Here is a 25,420-nt window from a genome sequence, read left to right on the forward strand (position 1 = left end):
TGTCTGCTCTGGCATGGGGGGTGGTGGCTGACTCAATTTTGTTCCCCCTAAGTTCTAACAAATGTCATCAAGAGAGGGGGGACAGTTTCCCCCTTGGTGCCCTGGGCTGCCCTCCTGCCCCTTTGTGACGACTTGCCCTTCTATCTTTCCTCAGCTGATCTTGCTTCTCCCATGACCTGACCTGCTTTGTTCCCTGCAGCTGTTTCTCTCCCTGCCCCCTAACTCTCCCCTAGTCTGTGTAGTGTTAAAGGGGGTACAGGTGGTGTTACAGAGCTTGTATCTTCTGATTTGGGGAGTCCAGAAACAGGGGCCTCACAGGGTTGGAAAGACACTTGTAGGGAGCTCTTTGTTGGGTTGGAGATGAGGGTAGAGGGACTTGACCCTACTAAGCTGACCCGGCTGGAGCTGAGGAGGAGGCTTGTGGGAGGGGGCAGGAATGGGAGGACTCTGGCCCAGCCCCTCCTCTCCTTCTTAGCCCGCCAGGCCTACCCACCAGTCTGAGCTGCTTCTGCTGAGGCGGCTCTGCCTGAAGCCTCCTAGGAGAAAGCAGCCAGGTGGGAATGGAGAGAGAGGAAGGGCAGGTGGGGAGATATTTTCAATGGGGAAAGAGTGGGGTTTACTCAGAGACTTAGGGGGGCATGAGTTGAGGGGTGTTTTGTTGGAGGAAGGGATATGTATTTAGGGTGTATGTGATGGTGTGTGAGGGAGTAGCAGTGTGTGTAAGGTGTGGTTTCCAGGTGCTTGGTTTGTGTGTATGGTGTGAGGGTGTATAGGTAGCGTTTTGAAGGTATGAAGTTATGAGAGCATGTTAAAGACAGGAGTGCCATAAGGGGAGGGTTGACTGTCCCTCCAGATTATGCAGAGGGGATTAGAAGTAAATAGGTTAGAGGGGAGGTGGATGGGGTGTGCTGGGGTATGTTTTATGATGCCGAATGGATCATGATACGCTAAGGATAGGATAGTGTTGGTTGTACACACAGGTGTAGGCAATCCTGGTGGCTAGTATGTAAAAGTGAATGTCCTGACTCCCTTAGAGGGCACCAGCAGAGTGCCCTTGGAGGGCTAGTGCTGGAGAAATTAATAGGAGAGGGGATGGGCATCCATTAACGTTTTCTTTCCTGCAGCCCAAAGGTCCAGAGTCAAAGAGAATCATGGGGTCCAGGGCTGAGCTGTGCACTCTGTTAGGCGGAATCTCATTCCTCCTGCTACTGATGTCAGTCAAGGGGGCCAAGGGTGGATCTCTCAGAGAGAGGTGACAACAGTGGGGGTGGGGCCTGGGGTGACCTCTTCTCGGGAGCCTTCTGTTGGGGGTGGGACTTCACAGGCAAAACAGAACTGAAGGTTTAGAAGGGAGGTGAGAGGCTGTCATCTGGAGGGAGAGCGGGGCCTCAGTAGCCCCTTGGGACTCCCCCAGGGCCTGGCCTACTCAATCTCTCCCACCTCATCCTCTGTCATGGACGCAGTCCGGGAGTCTGCTCCAAGCAAACAGTGGTGGTCCCGCTCCGCTACAACGAGTCCTACAGCCAACCAGTGTACAAGCCCTACCTGACCTTGTGTGCTGGAAGGCGCATCTGCAGCACTTACAGGTGAGGGATGGGGAGATGGGTCCCCAAGAACCGCGACCAGGACCGGTTCCTGAGCCGGACGCTGTGTTCCAGGACCACCTACCGCGTTATGTGGCGGGAAGTGAGGCGGGAGGTGCAGCAGACCCATACAGTGTGCTGCCAGGGCTGGAAGAAGCGGCACCCGGGGGCGCTCACCTGTGAAGGTGAGACTGGGTCTTCCAGGCCCTGCGGGAGGCGCGCTCCCCGGAGCTGGGGGCTATCGGTTCGAGTCTGAACCCCACTTCCTCTGTCCACAGCCATCTGCGCCAAGCCTTGCCTGAACGGAGGCGTCTGCATTCGGCCCGACCGGTGCGAGTGCGCCCCCGGCTGGGGAGGGAAGCACTGTCATGTGGGTGAGTCGGCTCAGCCTTCCCCCAGCGAGGGCTCCCTGACCTCCCCATCTACCCAGGCGCTTGCCCCCGCCCCCTCTCTCAGCCCCTTCCTCTTTTCGGTAACTAGACGTGGATGAATGTAGGACCAGTGTCACCCTCTGCTCGCACCGTTGTCTTAACACGGCCGGCAGCTTCACCTGCGGCTGCCCCCACGACCTAGTGCTAGGGCCGGACGGGCGCACCTGCAAGGAGGGGTCCCCAGAGCCCCCAACCAGTGCCAGCATACTCAGCGTGGCCGGTGAGCGGGCAGGAGTATGGGCCACTGTGGCGACCCGGGACAGGCGGCCGGGCTCGGGCAGCGGTCACGCTCTTGGTCTCCTTTGTTCCTAGTTCGGGAGGCGGAAAACGACGAGCGCTCTCTGAAGCGGGAGATTCGTGAGCTGCGAGAGCGCCTGGAGCGGCTGGAGCAGGTGAGCCAAACCTGCGGGATGGGGCGAGGCCAGACCTCACTACCAATACCCTGAGGCAACTCTTGCTTTGTAGTGGGCCGGTCAGGCTGGGGCCTGGGTCCGAGCGGTGCTGCCCGTGCCGCCTGAAGAGCTGCAGCCAGAACAGGTGGCTGAGCTATGGGGCCGGGGTGACCGGATCGAATCTCTCAGCGACCAGGTGCTGCTGCTGGAGGAGAGGCTGGGTGCCTGTGAGTTCTCATGCTCCTCCCCTCCTTGACCTATATTCCCCAACTTTCCCCAAGACCCCTCCCACTCAAGCATGCCCTCTTTTCTCCATGCCCCCTCTCCAACATTCACTATCATACCTTCCCAGGATCTCTCCACATCCCCATCCTTCTCTTCTGAAATCCTGTCTCCAGCCCAATAGTTCCATTTTAATGTTTGGTGAGAGTGGCAGTGTAGTCCACTCCAGGCTGACCACAGCCAGTGTCTGTCATGTCATTAACCAGGCTCCTGTGAGGACAACAGCCTGGGCCCTGGCCTCAATCATCGATAAGGAGCCTCTACAGGCACCCCCTGCCCCCTAATTTATACAGAAACTGGACTCACAAATCCTCTGGGCTTGGCCGACTATGAGCTGCAGATAAGGCTATCAGCCACCAAAGAGCAATGAGCAATGGAAACTTCAGAGAGCTGAAGGAAGGTGGAGGCCGGTGTTCTTGGCCCACCCCCGAGTCTCCTGGCTGGGGACAGATTGCCTGGGCAAGAACTGCTTCTTCAATTCCTTAACAAATGTAACCACCAAGCACCAGATCTCTCTCTCTCTTTATTTTCAGTTTTTTGCTGTTATCCAGATAATAAAAACCATCCACGCAAAACTGGGTCCCACCCTCTCCTTTTGCTCCCAGCCTACCTCCCCAGTTGTGGGAACAGGTCTGGAGTGAGAGGCAGGGAGTGGTTAATGCCACTGGGAAGAAATGAAAACTGGCTCAGAGAGGGGGAAGCCTCAACAGAAAAAGAAATAAATTAAAAGCCCTCCTAGCCCCTCCAGCCAGGGTTCAGTTCCTTTCCCCAACTCCCCAGGGAGCAGAAGTGAGCACAGCACCTGATGTCTGCTTCTTCCCCTTGTGTCTGGTGCAGCAGGGCTGCAGGGGGTTGGATGGGGTTAGGACCACTGAAGAATGGTACCATGGGGATAGAGAAAAGCAGAAATGTGGAGACCGAACTGGTATCCTGGAGTGTGCATGACCCTGGGCATCTGGGCAAGGGCAGGCATGAGACCTCTGAATTAGAAGAGTTCAGCCCCCACTGACAGGAGGCTCCACTGGGAGGGAAGGTGAAGGTGCTGAGGAAAGCTCCCAGGTTGAGCCTGGGAGGAGTGTTCCAGGTAACAGCTTCTAGTCACAGGGCGAGAAGTCCTCCTCACAAACGGATGTTTCCATTGAATCCATGGACTTTGGAGTGGGGGAGAATTGTTCCACAGAATGGATGAGTCCACTGGCAAATGTGGGGTGGAAAGGAAGAGAAGACCACAAAGGAAGAGACTCCACTGGAGATGGAATGTTCCCCACCCTTGTGTAGGCTGAGCCACTGGAGATGAGGGGGAGGTAACTGTGCCACAGAGAAGATGGCAGGAGGTGGGGGTCAGAGTGTAGACTGCACTGAGGCAAGAGTCCATGGGTGGGGCCAAGAGGAGGCAAGAGTGGCACTGTATCCACATTCGCTTCAGAAGTTGAAGATTCCAAAGAGGAGAATAAGTGGGGAGAGGGGAGACAAGGAAGAGGGCTTGGCCCTGCTTCAGGGCCCACTGGGTAGGTAGGCGTGGGTAAGAAGATGGGGACAGATGGGAGGAGAGCTCAGAGCTGGGGTTCACCCACACCCCCAGGCTTCTTCAGATAGTCACCACCACCCCGGCCATCAGTGGAGATTTCGCGGAAAACAGTGAGCATGGAGTGCCGGACTCTGTCAGCCAGAGCTGGGACGTCATCTGGTGTCAGCCCTTCTGTGGGCACTGGGGGCAGCACCCGCACCTGACATCGTCCTGGGGCAAGGGGAGCACCATCATGGCCTGTCCACCCAGGTCTTTGCCCACAGGGGGGCCCAGCTTCTGAGCGATACTCTCTTCCTCAACCTTTCAGTTCTCTTCCCCCAACCCTGGACAACCATCCCTGGGCCTGTCAGCTGCCGCCAGTTTTCTGAGGCTCTCCTGTACAAAGTCTTCTTCAATCCCCAGTCCAGACATCTCCTCAGCACCCCTCCAGCCCCTCATCTGGGCTTAGCATTTACTGCTGAATGAGTATTATTCATTTGTGCACACAGGACTTACCTTTCCTGCTAGATTAGCAACAGCCTCTCTTGGGACCAAGTGCTACCTATCTGGCAGGGTATGGTCATGCTTGGTAAAGACTTATTGGCTGATCTGGGGTCAGGCTAGGTGACCCCAGATGTGTGGACATCTCATGGCTCTGACACTGAGTGATCCCCCTGCCTCACAGGGATGTCCTCCCAGCCTCTCTGGACACACCCTATCCCAGACCTGCTCAAAGCCCTCACCTGAGGTGAAGCGGCGCTCCTTCTTGCAGTAGAAGTCTTGGTAGGAGGACATGACTATGGGGACAATGGGAACCTGGGGAAGAGGTAAAGCAGATCAGTTCACAGCTCTCTTCTGAGACTCCTACAATAAGCCCCTTCCCAGAGATGAGGGAATGGTGGGGGTTGGCGGCTGAGTAGCAGAAGGGACAGCAGTAATCACCTGGGCCTGCACTGCAAGATGGAAGGCGCCACGTTTGAAGGGCAGCATGGAGCCGTTGTGGTTTCTTGTTCCCTCAGGAAATACCCAGACCCTCACCTGGGGGAGAAAGAGGGTCAAGGAAGACAAATACATATGGAGGAGTCAGAGTAGGTGTGATGTTATAATGGGACCCCTGAGGCCCACTGGCCCTGCATATCAGTTTATTTACAACTCTTCTACTCTCTATCCCTCCAATCCCCCATTTCCCCAGGATGACTCACGTCCTGGGTGAGCAGGGTCTGGGCGACCTCAGACATGACACTGATGGCATCCCCCGTGCGCTTCCGGTCGATGAAGATGACTCCTGCCAACCAGCAGGCCAGCCCAGCAGAGCCAGCCCACAGTAGCTCACGCTTGGCAATGGGCACACAGCGGCCTGGCAGTACTTCCATCATCCCTTGGGCAGGGTGGGGGTGGATGAGGATCAGGGTGGAGGCAGAGTGTCACAGAAGGCAACCCACCTCACCCAGATCATCACCCACTCTGGTAGGGACTGGAGATGAAGGAGACGAGGCAGGGTGAGCCCCAAGTGAAGGAAAGGGTGACCAAAGGTATATGTACCCTGCTTATGAGAGCAGTTCAATCCCAGGGAATGAAGGCCTGAGAGGGAGGCAAGGGGGCAATGTCCCAGTGGAAGGGGAATTGAGGATCTCTAGGAGATTCTAGGGAAGGTTCCAGCAGGGGAGGTATGGCTGGGGGAGGTGTGCCCTGTGGTGGGATCTCACCAAGCAGGTCGAGAGAGCTCTGGTGGTTGGAGACAACAACATAGGGCTGCGAGGGAGGGAAGTGGTGAGCCCCTCGCACCTCCACTCGGATCCCGTACAGGTATTTGATGTGGAGCAGCATTAGACGCAAGATCCTGTGGGGTCATGGCAAGGGGTCCCAGTGGGATCCATTGATGTCCATCTGCATGCCTCAGCTCCCCCCACCCTACTGTCTTTCTGACCATCTTTGCAGTCCTCTCCCCATTCTGACCACCTTTGCAGTCTTCTGGTCTCTTAGTCTCTTCTACACACACCGCGCCCCCTTCCCCCACTCCACTACTCACTTTATACCCTTAGGTTCCCTCATCCCAACACCCCTTGCCTCTCTCTCACTTCATGTTCTCGACGTTGCGTCCTCGCACGGCACACACAGGGATGGCGAGCACAGCCAGGAAGAGGATCCAGCCATTGTAGAAGGCCATCTTGAAGAAGTACTTGGCACTGGGGCTGCAGAACCACAGGGTGGGCAGCAGGAAGAGCAACAGCAGGAAGAGCAGTAGCATCCATACCCCTGGCCACAACTCCATTCTGGCCACCTGCAGGGGACGGGGCAGGGGACAATCAGCCTGGTTTATGGAGGAGAGTGGGATAGGCAAGGCACATTAGCAGGGTTGGGGGTTGGTGCCATGAGGAAAAGGGCCAGAGACACAGCCTGGGGCAGAGTTCCACTGAAACCTTCCCAGTAAGCTCTCTACGATGAGGGTGGTAGACAGGGAACTCAGGAATGCTCTCCCACCCCTCTTCCCAAAAGCTCCTTATGTATTCAGACAAGAGGCACAAGACATGGACATCTACAACTCACAGATATCTGATAATAAATGACAATGAGAATGATAGCTTGGCTGGGCGCAGTGGCTCACACCTATAATCCCAGCACTTTGGGAGGTCAAGGCAGGTGGATCACCTGAGGTCTAGAGTTTGAGAACAGCCTGGCCAACATGGTGAAACCCCGTTTCTACTAAAACTACAAAAAATTAGCTGGGTGTGGTGGCATGTGCCTGTAATCCCAGCTACTAGGGAGGTTGAGGCAAGAGAATTGCTTGAACCTGGGAGGCAGAGGTTGCAGTGAGCCAAGATCATGCCATTACACTCCAGCTTGGGCAACAAGAGAGAAACTCCACCTCAAAAAATAAAAAAAGAATGATAGCTAACGCTTGTAGCTGGTAAGGTCTTATAATGGTCTATACTTGTGCTGCCCAAGAAGGTAGCCACCACCTATATGTGGCTACTGAGCACTCGAAATGCAGCTAGTCTGAACTGAGATGTGCTGGGAATGTAAAATGCACATCAGATTTCAAAGACAGAAAATACATAAAAAACCAAATGTAAGATATCCCATTATTAATCTTTTATACCGACTACATTTTTATAATCTTTTGGATGTATCAGATTCCAGAAAATATATTATTAAAATTAATTTCACTTTTTGCCTTTTAAAAATGTGGCTACCAGAAAAAAAATACACATGTGGCTTGCATTACATTTCTGTAGAATAGCACTGGTTTATACATTAAGTTAAACTCTTAAAATAATCAATAATCAATACAATAGTCTTGAAAGTATTATTATTTACATTTTATAGTTAATAGGCCCAGAGAGGCTAAATAACTTACCTGAGGTCATACAGCTCCTAAACAGCAGTTTTTAGGTTAAATCTAAGCTGCCTGTGTTCCTAACTACTTGGTTACGCTGACACCGATAGGTACTGCACGTCCATATACCAACACAGCACATAGCAGATATGGCGATAGTGACAAAGCACACAGCCATATACCCAGGGGCCAAATGGCAAGATTAAAGGTTCGTGTCACTAATGCCAACACAGAGTCATACAAAGATTAACATGTTCACACACAGACACAAATTTATAATTACACCCAGTGACAGATAAAGGAATGTAAATGTATAACTAGAAAAATCCCTCTCCACCCAGGCAGCTGCCCCATTCCTAGGTAAACTCATGGACATACCTGGAATAGCTACAAGACCAATCCTACCTCCAGACAGGAAAACAAATCCTACTACCCTTTTCCTTCCTTCTAGTGACACTTTGCGTGGGCAGGTACAATGTGTAACGTCTCACCAAGTGAAAAAAGGAGGGCAGGGAGTAAAGGGGACATCACAGCACCTGCCCTGGCAGAGGAAACGGCTCAAGAGGAAGAGGGGCAGGAACACAGAACCTGTGTTCTAGGTTCTTCCTTCTTCCTCCACTCTGCCCCACTGTTGGGGGCAGGGTAACATTTCACAAAAAGGGTGTTCAGGCAAATACCTGTCATGTCTACTGAGGCGACAGGCACTCTCTTCCCATGATGGGAAGGGCTGTGCTCAAAGGTAAGCCCATTGCCAAGTGAGAAGGTAACAGGCAATAGAGGAAACAGGAGACCCTGCCAGCTGGAATACTGTAGGCTTTCTGAGCTGCTCCATCCCACTGCCCCTACAAGTTCAGAACAGCATCATTTCTCCCCCGAATTATGTGCAGTAGGATCCTAACTCCCTCCAATCCATCTTCCACGTAGCAACCACAGAGATTTTTCTGTTAACACAGAAAAAAAATCTTAACACAAAGTTTTTTCTGTTAACACAAAGTTTTCTGAAACACAGAGCATTTCCCTGTCTTGCCTAAAGGTTCTTCTTGACAAGTCGACTTCTGCTTACATCTTCGACCACATCCTCACAAAACTTTTTCTTTTTGTTTTAGTCAAACTGATTCACCTCAGTTCCTCAGACACCATGATCTTTAATGCTTCTGCACCTTGAACATACTGTTCCCTTTGGCTGGAATGCCCACCTCTTCTCCTGCCTCTCACAGTTCAGTGTCATCTTTTGGAGGTCTTCCTGAAACCCTGCAGGCTTGTGCTTTCATTACACTTTTATTTTGATCAGTGGGTCTTGAAGTGTAGAAATGCAAATTATTAGATTTCACCCTGGATCCACTGAATCAGAAATTACAGGCATTAGACCCACCAATCTATTTTTCTTTTTCTCACTCTGTCACTCAGGTTGGTCTTGAACTCCTGGCCTCAAGTGATCCTCCAGCCTCGGCCTTCTGAAGTGTTGGGATTACAGGTATAAGCCATCATGGCTGGCTAGCAATCTGTATTTTAACAAGCCCTCTGGTAAGTCTGATGTGTGCTTGAATTTAAGAGCCACTGATCTTGACAACACACTGTATGCTGACTTTGTTTCCCTCCTTAGGCTGTAAGCAGCTTAAGGACAGGGACTCTGTCTTATCTCCGATGCCAAGACAATAGGAGATAGAGTAGATGGTCAATAAACACTTGCTGAACAGACTTTAAGGCTGCATACACACCCACAGACCTACAATTAATGAGATGGCGGTTCTGATCAAAATCAGAGAGTTACCCTCCTGAGTAGTACTGACTACTAGAAGTCGCTGAGAAAGTAACGAACACACTAAGCATAATGGTCACACATGGCCATAATGAAGGCAGAGTGATAATAATCAGGAAGAGGTCATCTCACAAAAGAAATGTACAGAATGGGATCAACATGCCACAGGGAAAGATGCTGCTCTCATCAAATGTGCCAATAGTGCAGAGAATGGAGGATAATGTCCATAAATAAATACCAACGATGGGGTTCACAGCAGGGTTAACCCTGTGACATGCACGGAGCTCGTGGACACAGACTATACACAGCCACCGGAAAGATAATGTTTGTGTAGAGAGGCCCAGGCGAGGAAGGTCACTGAGGTAAGGAATGCAGGGATAGTTCTTTGCAGACCTGGAGACCCAGTTACCTTCTTCTCTAACACTTGATATTAAGTGACCTTCTTTGGAGAACAAAAGTCCAAGGATTTAGAAATGCAATGGAGGGCCAAATTTAATGAGCGTATGGCTCACAAAAGATACTGATGATAAATTTATAACACACATTCTATGGTCCTGTTACATGAGTGTATCATGCAAAGGGGCATGCACATATGTGATGTGAACCGTGACTGGGAAAACATAGCAAACAGGCCAATTCAATCAAACATGAGAGTGTGGGCTATTCAGCCAAGCCATGGGATCCTACATATGAAGACTAGTGAATATGGTAGGACCATGGACATGTCAGCCAAAGCAAAGTAAGGTCTATAACCTTCACATGCTGAAATAAACATGCAAAAACATAAAAAGTGCAAGTAACATGAAACCATAGATCAGGTGTGATGCATGAAAACACACTCATGTGGTACTTGAACATGTCAAAACTGGATGTGAGACATGGACACAAGAATGGAGAATGGGCAATTCTGATAGAAAATAACATATAATTTCTACACAGCCTATGGATAGCATAGGGACAACCTAGTTGCACACAAGCCATTGAACATGTCAAAGACACACAGACTCAATGTAGAAAACATGGCTCCCATAAGGCATTTGTGTGTCAGTAAGGGTCTAGCAGTGTGGAAGGCCACTGAGAAACAAGAGGTCCTGTGCCTAGATGGAAACAGAGGCGCCTAGGGGTATTTTTAAGAGGCAAATTCTGCTGGCCTTCTCCCCTCTTGACCCCTCAAGAGTCATGACCCCATGTGGGGTCAAAGGGCAAGAAAAGGTATTGAGAAAGGTGTAGAGAATTCCCACTCCAGGATTCCCTGTGCACACTCCCAGTCCCAAATTCACAAGGGTTTCCATTTCTCCTCCCTCCCGTGTCTCTTCCATCCTTCCTCCCTCTCAGGTCCCCTCTCCTTTCCCCAGCAACCCTCTTCCCAAGCGGCCCCTCTCCTTTCCCCAGCAACCCTCTCCCCGAGTCGGCCCTCCCAGACCCAATCTCTCCCCTTTCCCTCATCCTAGTCCCTTTCAGCACCCTCCTCCCTCCTCCTCCCATCCCTTTCCCGCCCACACCTCAGTGGGGTGGGGGGCCTGGGGGGCTGGCCCCCTCCCCAGCCAGGCTGCGGCAGCGGTGGTGGCGGATGGCTGTGTCTCTGTCTCTGTCGGGGTGTCGGTGCCAAGGGGGCGACGGGATTTGGGGGTGTCCTAGCCCCGGCCGATGTAGGGGAGGTGGGAATGGGAGGTTGGGCCCATAGCGGTAGGAATGGTGGGGGGTTGTCCCCCCAGCACCCTCCCTCCCTCCCTCCCTTTCTGCTGTCTCTGAGGGCTGGGGCTGCTGCTGCCGCTATTCCCCCCCACCCCTCCCCAACGCCCGCTGGTTTCCGGGGCCGGCCAGGAAGTGGAGGGCGGTGACGGGCAGCCCGTTTTGCCAATCGTTTCCCAGAAACTCAGGCCCCTCCTCCCCACCTCTACCACCAATATCCTCTTGCGAGCCCCGCCCCAGGACTGCTTAGCTGGGCTTTGCCTCTGTCTGGGCTCTTCTCTGGCTCCAGCTGCATCTTTTTTTCTCTAACCCCCTTTCAGCTCTGGATCCCTTGGTGCTGTATTCCTCCTTCGGCACATTTCTTCCTTTATTCTCCTTCAGCTCTCTTTTTACTGCCACTTTTACTTGGTCTCTTTTTTTCTCAACTCCGGCTATCTGCTGCTTATTCTCAAGGACCCCTTTTCCCGTCCCCCCCCATTCAATTCTAAATATTTATCAAGCACCTCCCTACCATTGCCAAGCATTAAGTTCACCTCTCTTTTTTTTCTCTTCAGGGCTCCATCTCACCTCACCTCAGTCTCCAGTCCTCTGGTCTGGTTTCTTTGCCCTTTGTCCCCCGCTATCTCCCAGCAGTCCATCTCCCCACCTACCCTCCCTGACCTTTAAAGAGATCTCTTTGGCCTTATCCGTTACCCTTTCCATGCTCTTTTACCTCTGTACTTTTTCTTTCCTACTTCCTTCCTATCAGTCCTTACTTGCCCAAGCGCAGATAGCCCCTTCTTACAACATACAATATGAGTACATCTTTTCTTCCAATGGAAATTGGACTTTAGGGCTGCTTTCTAGAAAAAAAAAAAAAGTGAGGAAGAATGACGATTCCTCGGTAGCCATGTATCTAGTTTTCCACCCCCTTTTCTCTTCCTCCACTCCCATTATCCCTTTACTAGGATCATTCCATCATTTCACTCTTCATTTCCACCTTTCCCTCCCAATATCCTCCTTCCTAACCCTTGTTTCCACTTGCCCCAGTCCTTTACGCAACTAACTTCTCACCTTTCCTTACTCTTGAGTCACACTTTTATCAAGGTCCCGCCTCTAGCCACACCTTTACCCTTCGTGAGTTACATGCCCTCGGGAAGAGGACTGGTAGTGGGAGTGCTGTTACCTAGTTCTGCTCCTTAGGCCACAGTGAGGGTCAGTGATTATAGGAAAGACCCAAACTCCCAGGGGTCCAGCCCTATTAGAAGACTTTATTTCTGCTGGGCAAATTATAAGGAGGAAGGGGCGGGTCTAACCCCCGCGGTCTCCCTAAAAGGGGCGGGCCTTGCCCCTTCTGCACCACTCACAAAGGGGGTGAGGCCAGAGCTTTTCTGCTCTGAAGGTTTAAAAGAGTTGAAGTCAATCCTGTTCTATTCTGTGTGCCACATTACGAAACGAGTGGGTCTTTAGTTTTCTCTGTAAATCACCTAAAGTGGGGAGGGCTGAGTCGTCCAGCCGAATGAGTTGGGTTAACACCAGCGCCGCAGATCGATGTTCGCACTATCCAAACGTCGGGCGTATCCCAGTTCGACTCCTTTCACTAAAAGGCAGACCCAAGCTCTGCTCACTACGTCACCCAAGAAAGCTGAAGCCATTTTGAACCCTGCGACCCTAGCGTGTCCCTCTTTCCCTAGCTCTTCGCCTTCTTTCCCAATGCCGGCCAATCAGGGGCGAAGGAAAAGGTCCAATCAGCAGAAAGTCCACAGCTGAAGGACCCGGATGAAACGAGCCGAGGACTTGGAACTGCGAACCTAGCCAATTGTAGAGCAGTCACCATGGCGACAGATAAGGGTGAAGGGGTGGGACAAAAGAAGGTTCAACCCTCACAAGACTGGCCCACCACCGTCTCGCCGCGTGCTGCGCCGGCGCATTTTACTTAAACCGTCATTTTTTGTCAAGTTCTAGCCAATGAGTTGCTTTGGAGTCATACGCTCCAAAGTCCAACAGGAATCCGGACATTCTCTAAAAGAGAAAGCGAAGGAAAGATAGGGGCTGATAGTGGGTGAGGTCTATAGGTAGTCCCAAGCAAATTGCTTCTGGCTTTGGTTATGACTGGCAACTACTTAGACGAATAAAGCCCTCCCTGGCCTGGCGACAAGGTGTAGCGAGTCATTACCAATCCTTTCGCACTGCACATTGACTTCGACGGAATCAGCCAATAGCCATTGGGCGAAGGCAGGACCTCACTAACCTTTTCCCGCCCTACTCTTTGGGCCAATCCTTTCTTTTGAATTCTTCGTGACTGGCAGGCACTTGTACCAATAGTGATAGGGAACCTTGAAGCCTGCCCAACGATCGTGGGCAGGAGGTGGTTTCTGGTTTGTTGGGGCGTGTGTTTGTGTATTTGGGGGGACTGAAGGGTACGTGGGGCGAAACAAAACCGGCAATGGCAGCAGCGGAGGAGGAGGACGGGGGCCCCGAAGGGCCAAATCGCGAGCGGGGCGGGGCGGGCGCGACCTTCGAATGTAATATATGTTTGGAGACTGCCCGGGAAGCAGTGGTCAGTGTGTGTGGCCACCTGTACTGGTGAGAATCGACCGGGGGGCGAGGGGGGGGGCGGTGCGGAAGGCGGTGGATATCACTTATATACTGGGGAGGCTAGGAGCGAGGAATCATACAGTCATGCAGATAATCGGAGGGCAGGTCCCATAGGTGACGCCCGACAGGAGACAGACCTACGACTTTGCTGGTATGTTGTGGGTGGGAGGCTAACGTCTGTACGGTCGAGATCTGTGGAAAGGAAGGTCTTAGGAACCAGGAGCCTGAGGCATCTGATGTGCTGAAAAGAGGAGGTGGAGCGGGGAGTGGCGGGACAGTAAGAGACCCGAGCCACCTTACCCCAGAGAACTGAGGGTTCTTAGGTGTGCAGGAGGAAACAGATGAGACGCAAAGGTTAGGGGAGGCACGTATCAATTGAGTTGGGGGGAACCAGGGAATATGGATCACATTCAGATGAGATGTGGGAGGGGGCTGGTATAACAAACCTGGGGACAAGGGCCCTGTGGAGGGGCAGACTTGAGAGGTTAAAGGGTTGTAAAGATAGGGACATTATTGAGCTTGAAAGTGAGGAAAAGGAGTAATGGGGGAATGTGCTAGTAAAGAGTTTGGTTTGGAGTGTTGGGGTTGGGGTGGAAAAAAGGAGACCTGGAAAGAGTTGGCTGAAGGGAATTAGAAATTAACTTGAAAGGCAGAAAAGAGAGGGTACGAAAATTTGTGTGTGTTTGTTGGGGAGAGGAGAAAAGAGAGGTTGAGTGTTGTTGAGGATGGACAGAGCTTTAGGTGTTGGAAGATCAGACTAGCAGGAAGGCCAAGTTGGCTGGCATGGTAGAGGTTGCAGAAAATCTGAAAAGCAACAGCATGTAATGCCTGGGAAGAGTGGTGAGAGTTGGTTACGCAAAATCTGGGGTCTGTGTCTCTCTTTTCTGTAGCTAGTTTAACCTTTTTTTTTTCCCCCATCCAGTTGGCCATGTCTTCATCAGGTGGGTACTCAGGATATGAAGAGGGACATGGGGAGGTCTGAGGAGCTGGAAGACCCTCTTGTATACTGGAAACCACTTTTTTTCTCCCCAGTGGCTGGAGACACGTCCAGAGCGGCAAGAGTGTCCAGTGTGTAAAGCTGGGATCAGCAGAGAGAAGGTTGTCCCGCTTTATGGGCGAGGGAGCCAGAAGCCCCAGGATCCCAGGTGAGAGACTGGAGGTGTTGCTTAGGGAAGATTGAAGGTTTTTGCCCTTGGTAAACGGTGTGGAAGAGGAGAGGAGAAAATTCCCTTGTTAATCTCCTCTCTCCTCTTCCTCAGATTAAAAACTCCACCCCGTCCCCAGGGCCAGAGACCAGCTCCAGAGAGCAGAGGGGTGAGTCTTCTTGTCCAGTTGTGTCTCTTCCTTGACAAATTTGCCTGCTTCCCCTCTGACTTTTTCCACCTCCCTAGGGATTCCAGCCATTTGGTGATACCGGGGGCTTCCACTTCTCATTTGGTGTTGGTGCTTTTCCCTTTGGCTTTTTCACCACTGTCTTCAATACCCATGAGCCTTTCCGCCGGGGTACAGGTAAGAGTCACACTCAGCTCCCATCAGGGAGCCCTGTCAGTCCCCTCAGGCCCCCTCCCAGCCTAGGAGCATATGCTTCCACAGCTTTCCTCTCTCCCACAGGTGTGGATCTGGGACAGGGTCACCCGGCCTCCAGCTGGCAGGATTCCCTCTTCCTGTTTCTTGCCATCTTCTTCTTTTTTTGGCTGCTCAGTATTTGAGCTATGACTCCTTCCTGCCCACCTCCAGCCAGAGGAAAATCAGTATTGGGGGTCACTGCTGACCCTTCCTTACTCCTGGATCCCCCTGACCCCTCTATTTCTGTTGGCTAAGGCCCTGGCCATTCTGCAGGACGGCATAGGGACGTCTCGACATAGGATGGGAGAGTCTTCTGCTCAGAGGTTCACTCAGTAATATTGTAATTCTCTGCCCTCGGGGAGGAGGATGGACTGAGAGAATGTCTTTCTCCTCTTCTGAGTCTGCTTTCCCTGATTTCTTGATTTGATCTTGAAAGGTGGGCAAGGCTCCCTCTGACTCTCCCCCACTCCCCATCTTACTGATTTAATTTTTCACTCCCCAGAGTCTAATATGGATTCTGACTCTTAAGTGCTTCCTCTTCCTCACTACCTCCTTTAATACAAATTCAATAAAAAAGGTGAAATGTATTGATGGGATCTCTTCCCAAGTTCTCCCTTCCTCCCTCCATCCCTCCCTCCCTTCCTCCTTCCCTCCCGCAACAGAAGCATCTCCTCCCTAGTTTGAGTAGATGTTTGGTATAGTATGGGGAAGTGTGGGGGTGAGTCCCTTTCCTTCAGGGCCCTCAAGGGTGTAGGGGTGAGGTTGTGTCTCACATACACATACACAGACACACAAGGGCAAGATATGTCAGGTGTTTACTCATCACTGTGGGGGGCTCTGGTTGTAGAAGAAAGTTAGGCAAGGTGGGGTTATACAGGAGAGATAATACAGGAGTGTGGTCTGGGGCCAGAACCGTTCCAGGGAAAAACAAAAGGGAGCTGATGGATGGGACCTGTCTGTGGACCCCTCAAGGCCCTCCAGTACCACTCTCGCTTGCTTCATGTTCCTCCGACTGATTCAGCTCTGCATGCTCCTCCTCTTCCTCCTGGTTTTCTGGGGCCTTCCTGAGGAGGAATATTGGGGAGAATGCTGCACGTTATCATTCCACCCCCCAAACCCCTTCGCTTGCTGCCTGGAAGCCCTAGGTCTGAGGGGTCTAGCTTTCTCCACTCACCTCTCCTCTCCTCGGCGTCTCCTCCGCCTTTGCCACAAGATGACCCCAATGAGCAGGGCGGCTGTCGCCAGGCCTCCCAGGATCCCCAGGACCAGGGCTAGAGTTCCCAGCCCTGATCCTCTCACAGAGCCTGTAGAGAGAGGGGGAAAATTGAGAGCACAGCCCCCACCACTCACCATTCCTTTCTTGTTGACCATCCCCTCAGTCACATGTGTTGGGGCTATCTTCTGCTTCCTTGACTTGATTGAACCCCTCACCTGCAGTTGGCCCCTCCTCGCCTGGTTCTGGAAGACAAAGTTAGATCCAGTCAGAGAGAGGGTTATTTAGTGGGAGCCCCGGTGGAGTCTTTCTCTTTCATTTTTTGTTTATTTTTGAGACAGGTTCACTCTTGTTGCCCAGGTTGGAATGCAGTGGCACAATTTCAACTCACTACAAACTCCAAGTGGTTCTCTTGCCTTAGCCTCCCGAGTAGCTGGGATTACAGGCATCCACCAACATGCCCAGCTAATTTTTGTAGTTTTGGTAGAGATGAGGTTTCATCATGTTGGCCAGGCTGGTCTTGAACTCCTGACCTCAGGTGATCTGCCTGCCTCGGCCTCCCGAAATACTAGGATTACAGGTGTGAGCCACTACACCTGGCCAAGTCTTTCCCTTTCTTTAGTTCAGAGGAAAGAAGGGAGAGGCTTGGCTGCTCTCTTGGAAGAATTTGGGTGGGGCAGGGGAGGCCTGAGTGTGGGTGACACGGAGGGAGAAGTGGGGTGGCTCTTGGGGATAAGGCCAGAATGGGGCAGGAAATTAGAGCCTGTGCTGTCCCTCACCCTAGCCCCAGGGTCCCTAGAGCTTGGGGAGAGTTCTCACCAATGATGCTGATGCTGACAGCACGGCTTTCCTGGGGCGGGTGGCTGGGATGGGTGGCCACACACCTGTAGGTTCCCTGGTCCTGAGGCCCTATCTCGGGGAGGATCAGCACAGGGCTGGAGGGAAGGGACAAGGGCACACCCTGGTGGGGGAATGGGAGAGGAGACTTTTAAAACCCTTGTCTTTTCGTCTCCACGTCTTCAGATACCACCTCATCCTCCTCAGCTCCTGGCCTGCCTTTCCCTCGTTAGCCCTCTTCCCTCCCTGTTGCTAGTTGTAGTTCACCTTACCTCCCAGCCCCTCTCCAGGTCACTCACGTCCTTCATCCATTGGATTTGAGGAGAGGTCTGGGCAGGGACATCACACGTCAGGGTTACGGTCCCGCCAGGAGCTACTGCACCACCTTCTGGCTCCACCACCAATTGGGTCTCCTCAGGAGGCACAGGCTCTGGGAGTTGGAAGGGTTATGAGGTGGAGAGTTACACCTGTGAGTGATCCCAGTGACCATGGGCTTGTCCCTCTTTCCCTGAGGGCCAGACTTCCAGAATGTGCTCATGTGAGCTTGGAGCCCTCCCCACCTCTGCTCACCCCAGACACGGGGCTGGATGGGGGCTGTGTGCAAGGCCCGGCGTCGGGGAAGGCCTGGGCTGAAGCTACAGGAGAAGGTGAGATGGGCAGCTCCTCCCCAGGCTGGGGTCACCATTAGCTCTGAATGCAGTGTGAAGAGCCCTGTCTCAGGGTGTCTCCTGGTCTGTTCCTTCACAGATACTCCTATGGTGGGAAGATAAGACAGGTTATCCCAGGGTGGGTGTGGGAGCAAGATCAGGGAGAAGGCAGCTTGGGGGGCACCTTAGGACTCACCCTTCTCATTAGGCACCAGGGGTTTCCCATCCAAGTGCCAGCTAAGAGTCCCTGCAGGGTAGCTTCCCTCTGACACACATGTCCCCACCTGGGGAAAGAGTGGTGACCTCAGAGTCCTTTGAAAATGAGAGATGCCACACACCCACACCTACACCCACTCCCCTCCTGTTCACAGGACTGGTTTTTACTTCTGCTTTCTTCCGCTACCTTATTGGGAACACCAGCCGTAAGTTCAGAGGCAGGATCTATAATTTCTGGCTTCCCAGGAATCTCTGAAGGAGAAAAAAATCCAATCAGAGGCTGTAACTGTGAAGATTCTCAAACTGTGTATGTGGGAATGGGGCCAGCGGAAGTCAGAGGCCCTTGTGGGCCAAGGCTGGGGTTGAAAGCTTTTTCTTAGATAAGACGGGGGCCTTGGAGAAGGCCCTGGAATCCTTACGGTAGACACGGACTCGGTAGTTGGACTTGGTCTCCTTTCCATTCCTGTTCATTGCCCTGCACCGGAAAATCCCCTCATCCTGAATCCCAACTGCTGGAAGGAAGAGGGAGCCGTTGGGAAGGACACGAGCCACACTATCCCAGGGACCTCCCTGGGGAGACAGGACCTTCCAAGCTTCTGTCCGGCCTGTGTTCTGGAAGCAGAGAAGAGGGGCCTAAACAGTGCAAGGCCTTCAGGAAACGACTGTGAGGCAGGGCGATGGGGATGCAAATCATTGCTGGTCTCCCTGGAAGTTGGGAGGCTGCAGCAGGAGCCCTGCTTACCAGTTTCCATTCCAGCTGCTGGGGTGGTTTCTTGGGGACCCCTTTACACTTTAGCACCAGTGGCTCGCCGATCCGGGCTGTGATGTTTTGAGCACCTACTACTGCTCCTGGGAGACAGCACCGTGGTAGAGGGGCAGGAAGGGAGATGAGGGCTAATGAAATTTGGACAGGGTGGGTGAGGGACCTTGAAAAGCAGTTCCTCAGGTTCTGGGAAAAGTTCTAGGGCAAGTGGGGCATGGAGTTAAAGTGCTTTCTGCAGGGAGGGTCAGTGGGATGCGGGGAGTGGCTCACCCCACAGACTGAGGACCAGCACCCAGGCTCCAACTGCTGCTCCTGCTGCCATCCTGCTTCTTTCCAGGCTCCTGGTTCTGTCTGCCCCTCTGCCTGCTGTGGCCACCGCCCTAGGTGGGGCCTACACCCTCTCTCCAGCCCCCATCTTTCAGTCTTGTCACAGGGAATGCTAGGAATTCATGCCTTTGGGACAAGAGTCCTTCAGGTACTCGAGAAATAATTATCACCCCACCCCTGGGCACTACCAGCCTCTGGGCACAGCCACTTCCCTGGGGGATGGGGAGTGTACCCTCTAGGCTCTCATTCCCTCAGAGCCCCCATCATATTTATTCCATCAGTCCCTCATGGCTGCCTGGTGATGCACTGAAGCCCCATCTTGACTGGGCAAGGTTGCATCAATAGGGTTCAGGCCAGGCTGTTGTTTGCAATGGTGCAATGGGGCCTGCATAGTGAAGGCAAGGCTGGGGGATGGGGAGAAACCTGTTTGGAGCTTTGTGAAGGAAAATCATTTTTTTTCTGGGGTTTCTCATTTTTTTGAAAAAAATTCTCAACTAAACCCAGGGAAAAAAGAAATTTCTTTATTTAAAACTGCATTTTGTTTTTTTTTTCTGTGAAACTACACAAGTTTACAAGTGAGGAGAGAACTGCCCCCGGTCCATGCCTCCCACCCCCCACCCATCACACTTCCAACCTGTCCCCAGTCCTGCCCGGATCTTTAATGGGAGGGGTGCCCCACTCTTGACAGTCTTGTAAAATCCTGAGAATGTGTGAGGGGATCAGATGGTAGGGTTCAGGGCTGAGGATGAGACTGTTGATTTTACTTCCCCCACACCTGGCTTTCTGCAACCTCCTCCCTCTCCCTACCCCTTGATTTTGGTGTGACAAAAAGATACCTCATTTCTGGGGAAATTGAGGAAGACACATACACAAGCACCCCAACCCATATTTAACATATTTGGCAATAACTCCCGTCCCATTCTTCCCCTTCCAATCTTCAAATAGTCGTTTTTTTAAAAAAATTAAAGACATGTCACTCACAGGGGAAGACTGTATCTTCAATTTCCTCAAAATATTGAGTCCAGCCCTGCCCAAGGGTTGTGGGAAGAAGGGGGATGGGAGGCCAGCAGGCAAGTCCTTCACTGCCTCCACACCAAATGTGGCAGAAACCTGCCTGTGTGAGTAAAAGACACCTAAGTGATTTTAGGGGGCAAACCTTGGTGCCCTGTAAAATTTACTTCCTGATGGACAGGCCTGGAGCCAGGGGGCCTCTTGACCAGTTCTGTTTGTCCCCCTTTCTCTTACCAGGACCCCTTTGGCTATCACCCCTAATATGGGAAAGCAAGATATAAAAAAAGACAAGAAATCAACATATTTATATAAAAAAAAACTACTTCCCCAAACTAAATTAAAAATTAAGAACCACCACCACCATCAACAACAACAAAAAACAGCAACAACAGAAAAACAGATGGATCCCAGGGTTTCTTTTTTCTTTCTTTAAAAAAAAAAGTTCAACCCCAAAGCCCAGTCAATAATTCTCTAAAGTAGCAGAAACTCCCTCCGAGGTAGATATCTGAGTCAGACACTCTCGTCCACCGAGCGATTCTATTGGTTTAAGATGAGCTGCGTATGAGGTAAGTAAGCCGTCTGGAGGGGTGGGGGTGGGGATACGCGGGGGCGTGGCCCATGTCCTCTGTCCAGAAGTCATGTCCCCATTTTTGGCATCTCTGATTGGGCAGGGCTGGCATCTCCACGGATTCCATAGCATATAAGTGGGGTGGGGAAGGGAAAGTGGGGGAGCCCAGAGAGAAACAGAATAGTTGCCAAGTGCCAGTATGTGTGTGGCTGAGGTGTGGGGGAGGGAGAGGGAAAGAGAAAAAGGGGTCTGAGAAATAGGTTTCTGGGTATGTGTGTGTTTCTGTGTAATATAGAAAGGGGGAGAGGTAAAAGATGGAAAAAAGGGGGAGACAGAGCCCACACTCCCCTTAGGGGTCCCATTCTTCCTGCCATGTAATTAGCACCCCCAGCACAGAGTCTAGTTAGGGAGGGCACGACCCCACTGGCCCTCCTCTGTCTTGTGCTTGTTCTGTATTTGGGGTTTGTCCTCTGGATGCCTGCGTCCTCTTCAAGAGTCGCCTTGTGAGCGCCCCCACCCATGTGACCCTGAGGGGCAAGATCAAGATCAGTTGGAGGTGTCAGAGTGAACACTCCCTGGTCCCTCTGTTGCAGATGTCACTGAAGAGGGGGTCACAGCCTCCTGCCAGCTGCCATTTGCCTGGAAGAAGGTAGAGACAGAGTATAGAAAACAGACAAGGCCTTGGGGAACCCTGTATGGACATACCACTAGGGAAAATGCCCCTCTGTCCTGCGAGTACTGGACAGAGAGGTGCTTCAGGATCCACTCACCCTCATTTCCCGAGGGCTGTACATCTGGCCTCCCCCGAGGTTATCCCCATAGCCCCCTGGCCCCATTGAATGTCGAAGTGATTCCACCTGCAGGGAGCAGAGAAAGGTATGACAGTGAAGAGACGCCTCAGATAGAGGTCTTGTATCCAAAAGTAGGGAAAATGGAACCGGAGAAAGCCCTACTCAAGAGGAGATGGGCGTCTGACCTGGGAAGCAGAATAGGAATCTCCGTTGAGCCCAGGCATCCCCAGAAACATGTCTCCAGATCCTGAGAGATTGAAAGAGCCGCCAGAGCCTTGGGGGAACAAAGAGGGAAGAGTGTAATAGAGCTGGTGATGGTAGAAAGGGGATGACCCACAACTCTCAGTTACCAGAAAGCCCTCTGTGGGGACATGCTACTATACTCCAATTATCCACAAAGCAACATTCCAACACACAGAAAGAGCAGGCTGTTCCTTGGCCACCCGTGGGAAGAAAAGCAGAACTAACTTCACAGAGTGGCCTTTGCCCCTTGACATCTCCAGCCTGTCTCAGCTTGGTCCCTCTCACCCAAAAGGCCCCCTCTCTGCTATCATCTTGCCTAGACAGGAAGTGGGAACAAACACAGGAAATGTGCACAACAGTCAGCCAGGGTAACAGTGGGATCCACCTGCAGAGGAAGGGGGTGTTGGGGAGCTGGTACGGCTGTGGCCCCCCTGAGTAACTGACACGGCGGTCTTGACAGCATAGATGTTTGCTTCCTCTTGGAACTTTCCGATGTTTTTCTTATATCGAATCCTCTTGTTGCCAAACCAGTTGGAGACCTGTGGGGCAGAAAGGAGGGTCAGGTAGAAACCTTTGCCTCTCAAGTCCTTCACTGAGTAAGATGTGAGTGAGAGCATTTTTTTTTCTTCCTGGTCTATGTTGTTGCCCAGGCTGGTCTCCAACTCAAGTGATCCTCCCACTTCAGCCTCCCTAGTAGCTTTGATTATAGGAACACACCACTGCATCTGGCTGAGATGAGTGCATTTTGCCTGAAAACTCCTCCCCAAGCCCCCATAATACCTGAGAGACAGTGATGCCACACTTCTTGGCAAGCTCCTCCTTGGCCTCCTCACTGGGATATGGGTTACTCAGGTGTGAGTAGAAATACTCATTTAGGACCTCAGTGGCCTGTTTGCTGAAGTTACGGCGCTTTCGTCTACAGAGGAGGGAGAAGAGCTGTGAGGAGGACGTTGGTGTCCTGGCAGTGCTGCTGTATGGCATGACCCCAGAGTCACCACTGTCATGGAGTACCATGTTGTGCAACATGGCAGCTCAGGGTCTTGGAGAGGAATGGGAAGGAGACCAGTGCTGGGGGCCAGCCTGGGTCCCTGCGCTCACCTGGCATCCAGGAAACGGGAACGCAGGATCATGACAGCCTCGCAGGTGCTCTGCTTGAGCTGCATCTGGATGGCGCTGAACTTTCGATGGATGATGCTCACCATGCGTTCCATCTCTTTAGGGGCCACGGGCCTGGTGCGGCTCTGCTCCCTCAGCAGGTTCATGACATGGGTTGTGAACTCATTACATGCCTGTAGTGGGGGCCCATGGGCTGGTGAGGAGGCACCCCGTGGGCATGGGATTCCCCTGCAAGAGCCCTTCCCTCCACCCACCCTAGCATGCTCTCCTCACCTGCTCATACTTCTCCAGCTCCGAGTGGTATATGTGACGGATTTGGGCAAGTTTGCTGCGATAGTCTGAGTGTTCGATGGAGTTGTCAGGGGACACACCACCCCCAGAGGCTGCAGCGGCCGCAGCTGCTGCTGCTGAGCCACCCCCTTTCTCTGGCCCAGCCACACCCTCTGCCAGAAGCATGTTGTCCAAGCGCATCAGCTGTGGGTCCACCGGCTCCTCCTCCTGGGAGCTTCGAATGCTGAGGCCTAGCATGCAGGCAGTGGACTTAGGAACCCAGGGACCCCACACCCAGTGCTTAGTCCTCCTGGTGCCTCCTGGAGAGCCAAGTTCCCAGGCTTTGGCTCCTTCCCAGTCCCCCTGACTCCTCACTTTCCTCAGGGCCCCAAGTTGTCACACTCTAGCCCTATAGTGAACAGGGTTCTGTCCCCAGAGTTGAGCAATCGGGGGACCCACATACCGGTTTTCTCCTTGATTTCACACAGGACGCTAAAGAGAGCAGGCTTCATTCGGTGGCAGTTTAGGGCGTGTTTCCTTGGGAGGAGTGGGAGTGGGGAAAGAGAAAAGTTGAGGAGCCAGAGAAACAGAGCAGGGGGCCTGAGAACAAGCAGGGAGGAGGGTCAATCTTCGGAGGAAGCGGATTGGGGGTGGAATGGCTTTGGGGAGGGGAGTTCTTGGGAAAAGATCAGCTCCCAGAGCCGGGGAAGCTGCTCCGCTTCAGAGGCACAGGGAAGATGCAGCAGCAGGCTAAAGGTACCACTGGTAGGCCGGGGGCTTTGGGAGACGGTTAGAAAGGTATGTGGAGAAATGTGGGAGTGAATGGGGAAAGGAAGGTGACCTGGTACGTTTCAGAGGTAGAGAGACAGAGGCTGGGGTTGAGAAGAGTCAGAGTTTGAGGTGGCAGAGTGGGGTTGGGGCTGCCGAGCTGACTGGGGAGATCCTGTGTGTGAAGGGGTCCTGGGGCTGAGCAGGTGTGGGGCTTTGATACACCTAGTGTCTGGCTGAGCCGTAGAGAGGGGCTTTAGGGGCTCTGGAGAGGGGTGTGGGGGTCTCTACATCTGGAGAGAACGAGGGAGCTGGGTGGAGAGTTAGGGGAGAAGATAACATAGCCCAAGAACAGTTTCTTAGTCTGGGAGCCAGAGGGGGCTCCGGAGATGGGACTGTTCCAGGGGAGTGTGGGGGTCAGCAAAAGGTTAGGAGGGGGAGCGGGGCCACCTGGGGTTCCTTCTGTGAAGGTTTCAGGGCCTGGGGGTGAAGGGAGGTTTGAGAGGGATCACTTTTCTAGGGGCTCCCAGGAGTAAAGAGAGAAGAGAGCTGTTGGATCCTGAAGAGGGCCCTGGAGTTGGGGGGCTCCCAGAAGATTCAGAGCATGTGAACGGGGTTTGCTGGGTCTGTGTGGGGTCCCGGGGTGGGGGCACTCACTTGGCCTGGGCCTCGTCCAGGCTCTGGTCGGTGATGGTCATTATCTGCTGCAGAATGTCCCCGATGTCTTGCTTCCCTCGGCCTCCCGGGACCCCCCCGCTACCCCCACCGGGGTCTCCGCCACCGGGAGGCTCGCCAGGGCCCCCAGGCTCCCCACCCACCAATCCCAGGCCCCCCCGGCCCCCACCTGGAGGGGGTGGCCCCAGTAGCCTCTCGTCCATAGCTGGGGGGGGGCCTTGAGGCCCCCTCCCTGCTCTGTCCCAACCCCCGCCTGGTTACTCCCCCCCAAACTCGCTGGGGCCGCTGCTCCCTCCGCCCCAACCCCCGCTCGTCTGCCCCCGGCTCCCGGCTCCCCCGGGGGTTCACCCCGGCACTGAAGGGAGACCTGGGGTACCGGCTGGGCCCCCCACAGGAGACCCCGGCCCCCGGCGGCGGAGAAAATGGAGCCGGAGAGAGAGAGAGGAGGCCCAAGCGGGGGTGTGTGTGAGAGAGAGGGAGGAGGGAGGAGGGAGAAGCGGGGGGAGCGAGGGAGGGAGGCTGGGGGAGGGGAGCCGGGGAGGAAGAGGAGGGGAGAAGAGAGGAGGAACAGGGAGGAGCTGGGGGCGGAGAGAGAGACACAGAAACAGAGGAACTGAGACCGAGTGGAGGAGGGGAGAGGGAAGAGGGGACGAGGGGAGGAGACGGGCCATGTGAAAAATATGGGAAGGCCCCCTGGCTGGACTTCGCGGCCTGGGAGTGGGGGTGTGGTAGCGGCTGGGGTGGGGTCTGCCACCTGGATTCTGAATCAGGGATCTAGGTGATGTGGACTCAGGCCGCTGGAATCCCTGCGTTCACGGACAGCTCAGTACAGATTTCTTGTTCTAATGA

At 53.1% G+C, this 25,420-nt stretch overlaps 5 protein-coding genes and 1 long non-coding RNA gene across 18 annotated transcripts in view; 3 read left to right on the forward strand and 3 right to left on the reverse strand.

Moving 5' to 3' along the window:
• Positions 1 to 494: 494 nt before the first annotated feature.
• On the forward strand, positions 495 to 3,263 carry EGFL8 (EGF like domain multiple 8). 2 transcript variants are annotated; one of them, XM_008994201.4, is made up of 9 exons: positions 495 to 554; positions 1,125 to 1,252; positions 1,464 to 1,586; positions 1,659 to 1,768; positions 1,862 to 1,957; positions 2,064 to 2,234; positions 2,327 to 2,406; positions 2,480 to 2,633; positions 2,895 to 3,263. In XM_008994201.4, exons 2-9 carry the CDS (start codon positions 1,152 to 1,154, stop codon positions 2,939 to 2,941), a joined length of 882 nt encoding a protein of 293 aa, XP_008992449.2. In that variant the 5' UTR covers positions 495 to 554; positions 1,125 to 1,151; the 3' UTR covers positions 2,942 to 3,263. The 2 variants fall into 2 exon arrangements, with proteins under 2 accessions (XP_008992449.2, XP_035151210.2); XM_035295319.2 differs by lacking the exon at positions 2,064 to 2,234.
• Positions 3,199 to 12,694, reverse strand: AGPAT1 (1-acylglycerol-3-phosphate O-acyltransferase 1). 6 transcript variants are annotated; one of them, XM_035295321.3, is made up of 7 exons: positions 12,450 to 12,694; positions 6,274 to 6,476; positions 5,902 to 6,035; positions 5,398 to 5,573; positions 5,138 to 5,233; positions 4,939 to 5,011; positions 3,199 to 4,426 (listed from the first exon to the last, which is right to left on the reverse strand). In XM_035295321.3, exons 2-7 carry the CDS (start codon positions 6,465 to 6,467, stop codon positions 4,242 to 4,244), a joined length of 858 nt encoding a protein of 285 aa, XP_035151212.1. In that variant the 5' UTR covers positions 6,468 to 6,476; positions 12,450 to 12,694; the 3' UTR covers positions 3,199 to 4,241. The 6 variants fall into 6 exon arrangements, with proteins under 6 accessions (XP_035151212.1, XP_035151213.1, XP_054109797.1 ...); XM_035295322.3 differs by lacking the exon at positions 12,450 to 12,694 and adding an exon at positions 12,149 to 12,208; XM_054253822.2 differs by lacking the exon at positions 12,450 to 12,694 and adding an exon at positions 12,037 to 12,208.
• Positions 12,695 to 13,344: 650 nt separating this feature from the next.
• On the forward strand, positions 13,345 to 15,713 carry RNF5 (ring finger protein 5). 3 transcript variants are annotated; one of them, XM_035295325.3, is made up of 6 exons: positions 13,345 to 13,548; positions 14,483 to 14,501; positions 14,593 to 14,705; positions 14,820 to 14,874; positions 14,952 to 15,069; positions 15,172 to 15,713. In XM_035295325.3, exons 1-6 carry the CDS (start codon positions 13,409 to 13,411, stop codon positions 15,267 to 15,269), a joined length of 543 nt encoding a protein of 180 aa, XP_035151216.1. In that variant the 5' UTR covers positions 13,345 to 13,408; the 3' UTR covers positions 15,270 to 15,713. The 3 variants fall into 3 exon arrangements, with proteins under 3 accessions (XP_035151216.1, XP_078224995.1, XP_035151217.1); XM_078368869.1 differs by lacking the exon at positions 14,820 to 14,874; XM_035295326.2 differs by lacking the exon at positions 14,483 to 14,501.
• AGER (advanced glycosylation end-product specific receptor) lies at positions 15,659 to 19,195 on the reverse strand. 3 transcript variants are annotated; one of them, XM_078368857.1, is made up of 11 exons: positions 19,073 to 19,195; positions 18,782 to 18,888; positions 18,459 to 18,651; positions 18,227 to 18,291; positions 18,020 to 18,107; positions 17,747 to 17,929; positions 17,476 to 17,606; positions 17,159 to 17,300; positions 16,558 to 16,584; positions 16,301 to 16,430; positions 15,659 to 16,190 (listed from the first exon to the last, which is right to left on the reverse strand). In XM_078368857.1, the coding sequence occupies exons 1-11, from the start codon at positions 19,122 to 19,124 to the stop codon at positions 16,094 to 16,096; spliced, it is 1,215 nt and encodes a 404-aa protein (XP_078224983.1). In that variant the 5' UTR covers positions 19,125 to 19,195; the 3' UTR covers positions 15,659 to 16,093. The 3 variants fall into 3 exon arrangements, with proteins under 3 accessions (XP_078224983.1, XP_017826474.3, XP_078224984.1); XM_017970985.4 differs by having other exon boundaries at positions 17,449 to 17,606; XM_078368858.1 differs by having other exon boundaries at positions 15,923 to 16,215; positions 17,449 to 17,606.
• A 434-nt stretch (positions 19,196 to 19,629) lies between these two features.
• On the reverse strand, positions 19,630 to 25,038 carry PBX2 (PBX homeobox 2). The gene is made up of 9 exons (XM_002746379.6): positions 24,554 to 25,038; positions 23,592 to 23,665; positions 23,132 to 23,379; positions 22,841 to 23,031; positions 22,523 to 22,658; positions 22,128 to 22,281; positions 21,685 to 21,773; positions 21,479 to 21,565; positions 19,630 to 21,347 (listed from the first exon to the last, which is right to left on the reverse strand). The coding sequence occupies exons 1-9, from the start codon at positions 24,772 to 24,774 to the stop codon at positions 21,255 to 21,257; spliced, it is 1,293 nt and encodes a 430-aa protein (XP_002746425.1). The 5' UTR covers positions 24,775 to 25,038; the 3' UTR covers positions 19,630 to 21,254.
• Positions 23,841 to 25,420, forward strand: part of LOC144582107 (uncharacterized) — a 133,681-nt gene continuing 132,101 nt past the window's right edge. For all 3 annotated transcript variants that reach the window (XR_013534024.1, XR_013534023.1, XR_013534025.1), the window contains exon 1: positions 23,841 to 23,884. This is a non-coding gene — a long non-coding RNA (uncharacterized LOC144582107). The remainder of the gene's footprint in view (positions 23,885 to 25,420) is intronic.

This window comes from Callithrix jacchus, chromosome 4 (genome assembly GCF_049354715.1).
Source record: "Callithrix jacchus isolate 240 chromosome 4, calJac240_pri, whole genome shotgun sequence".
In the NCBI taxonomy this organism is placed as follows: Eukaryota; Metazoa; Chordata; class Mammalia; order Primates; family Cebidae; genus Callithrix; species Callithrix jacchus.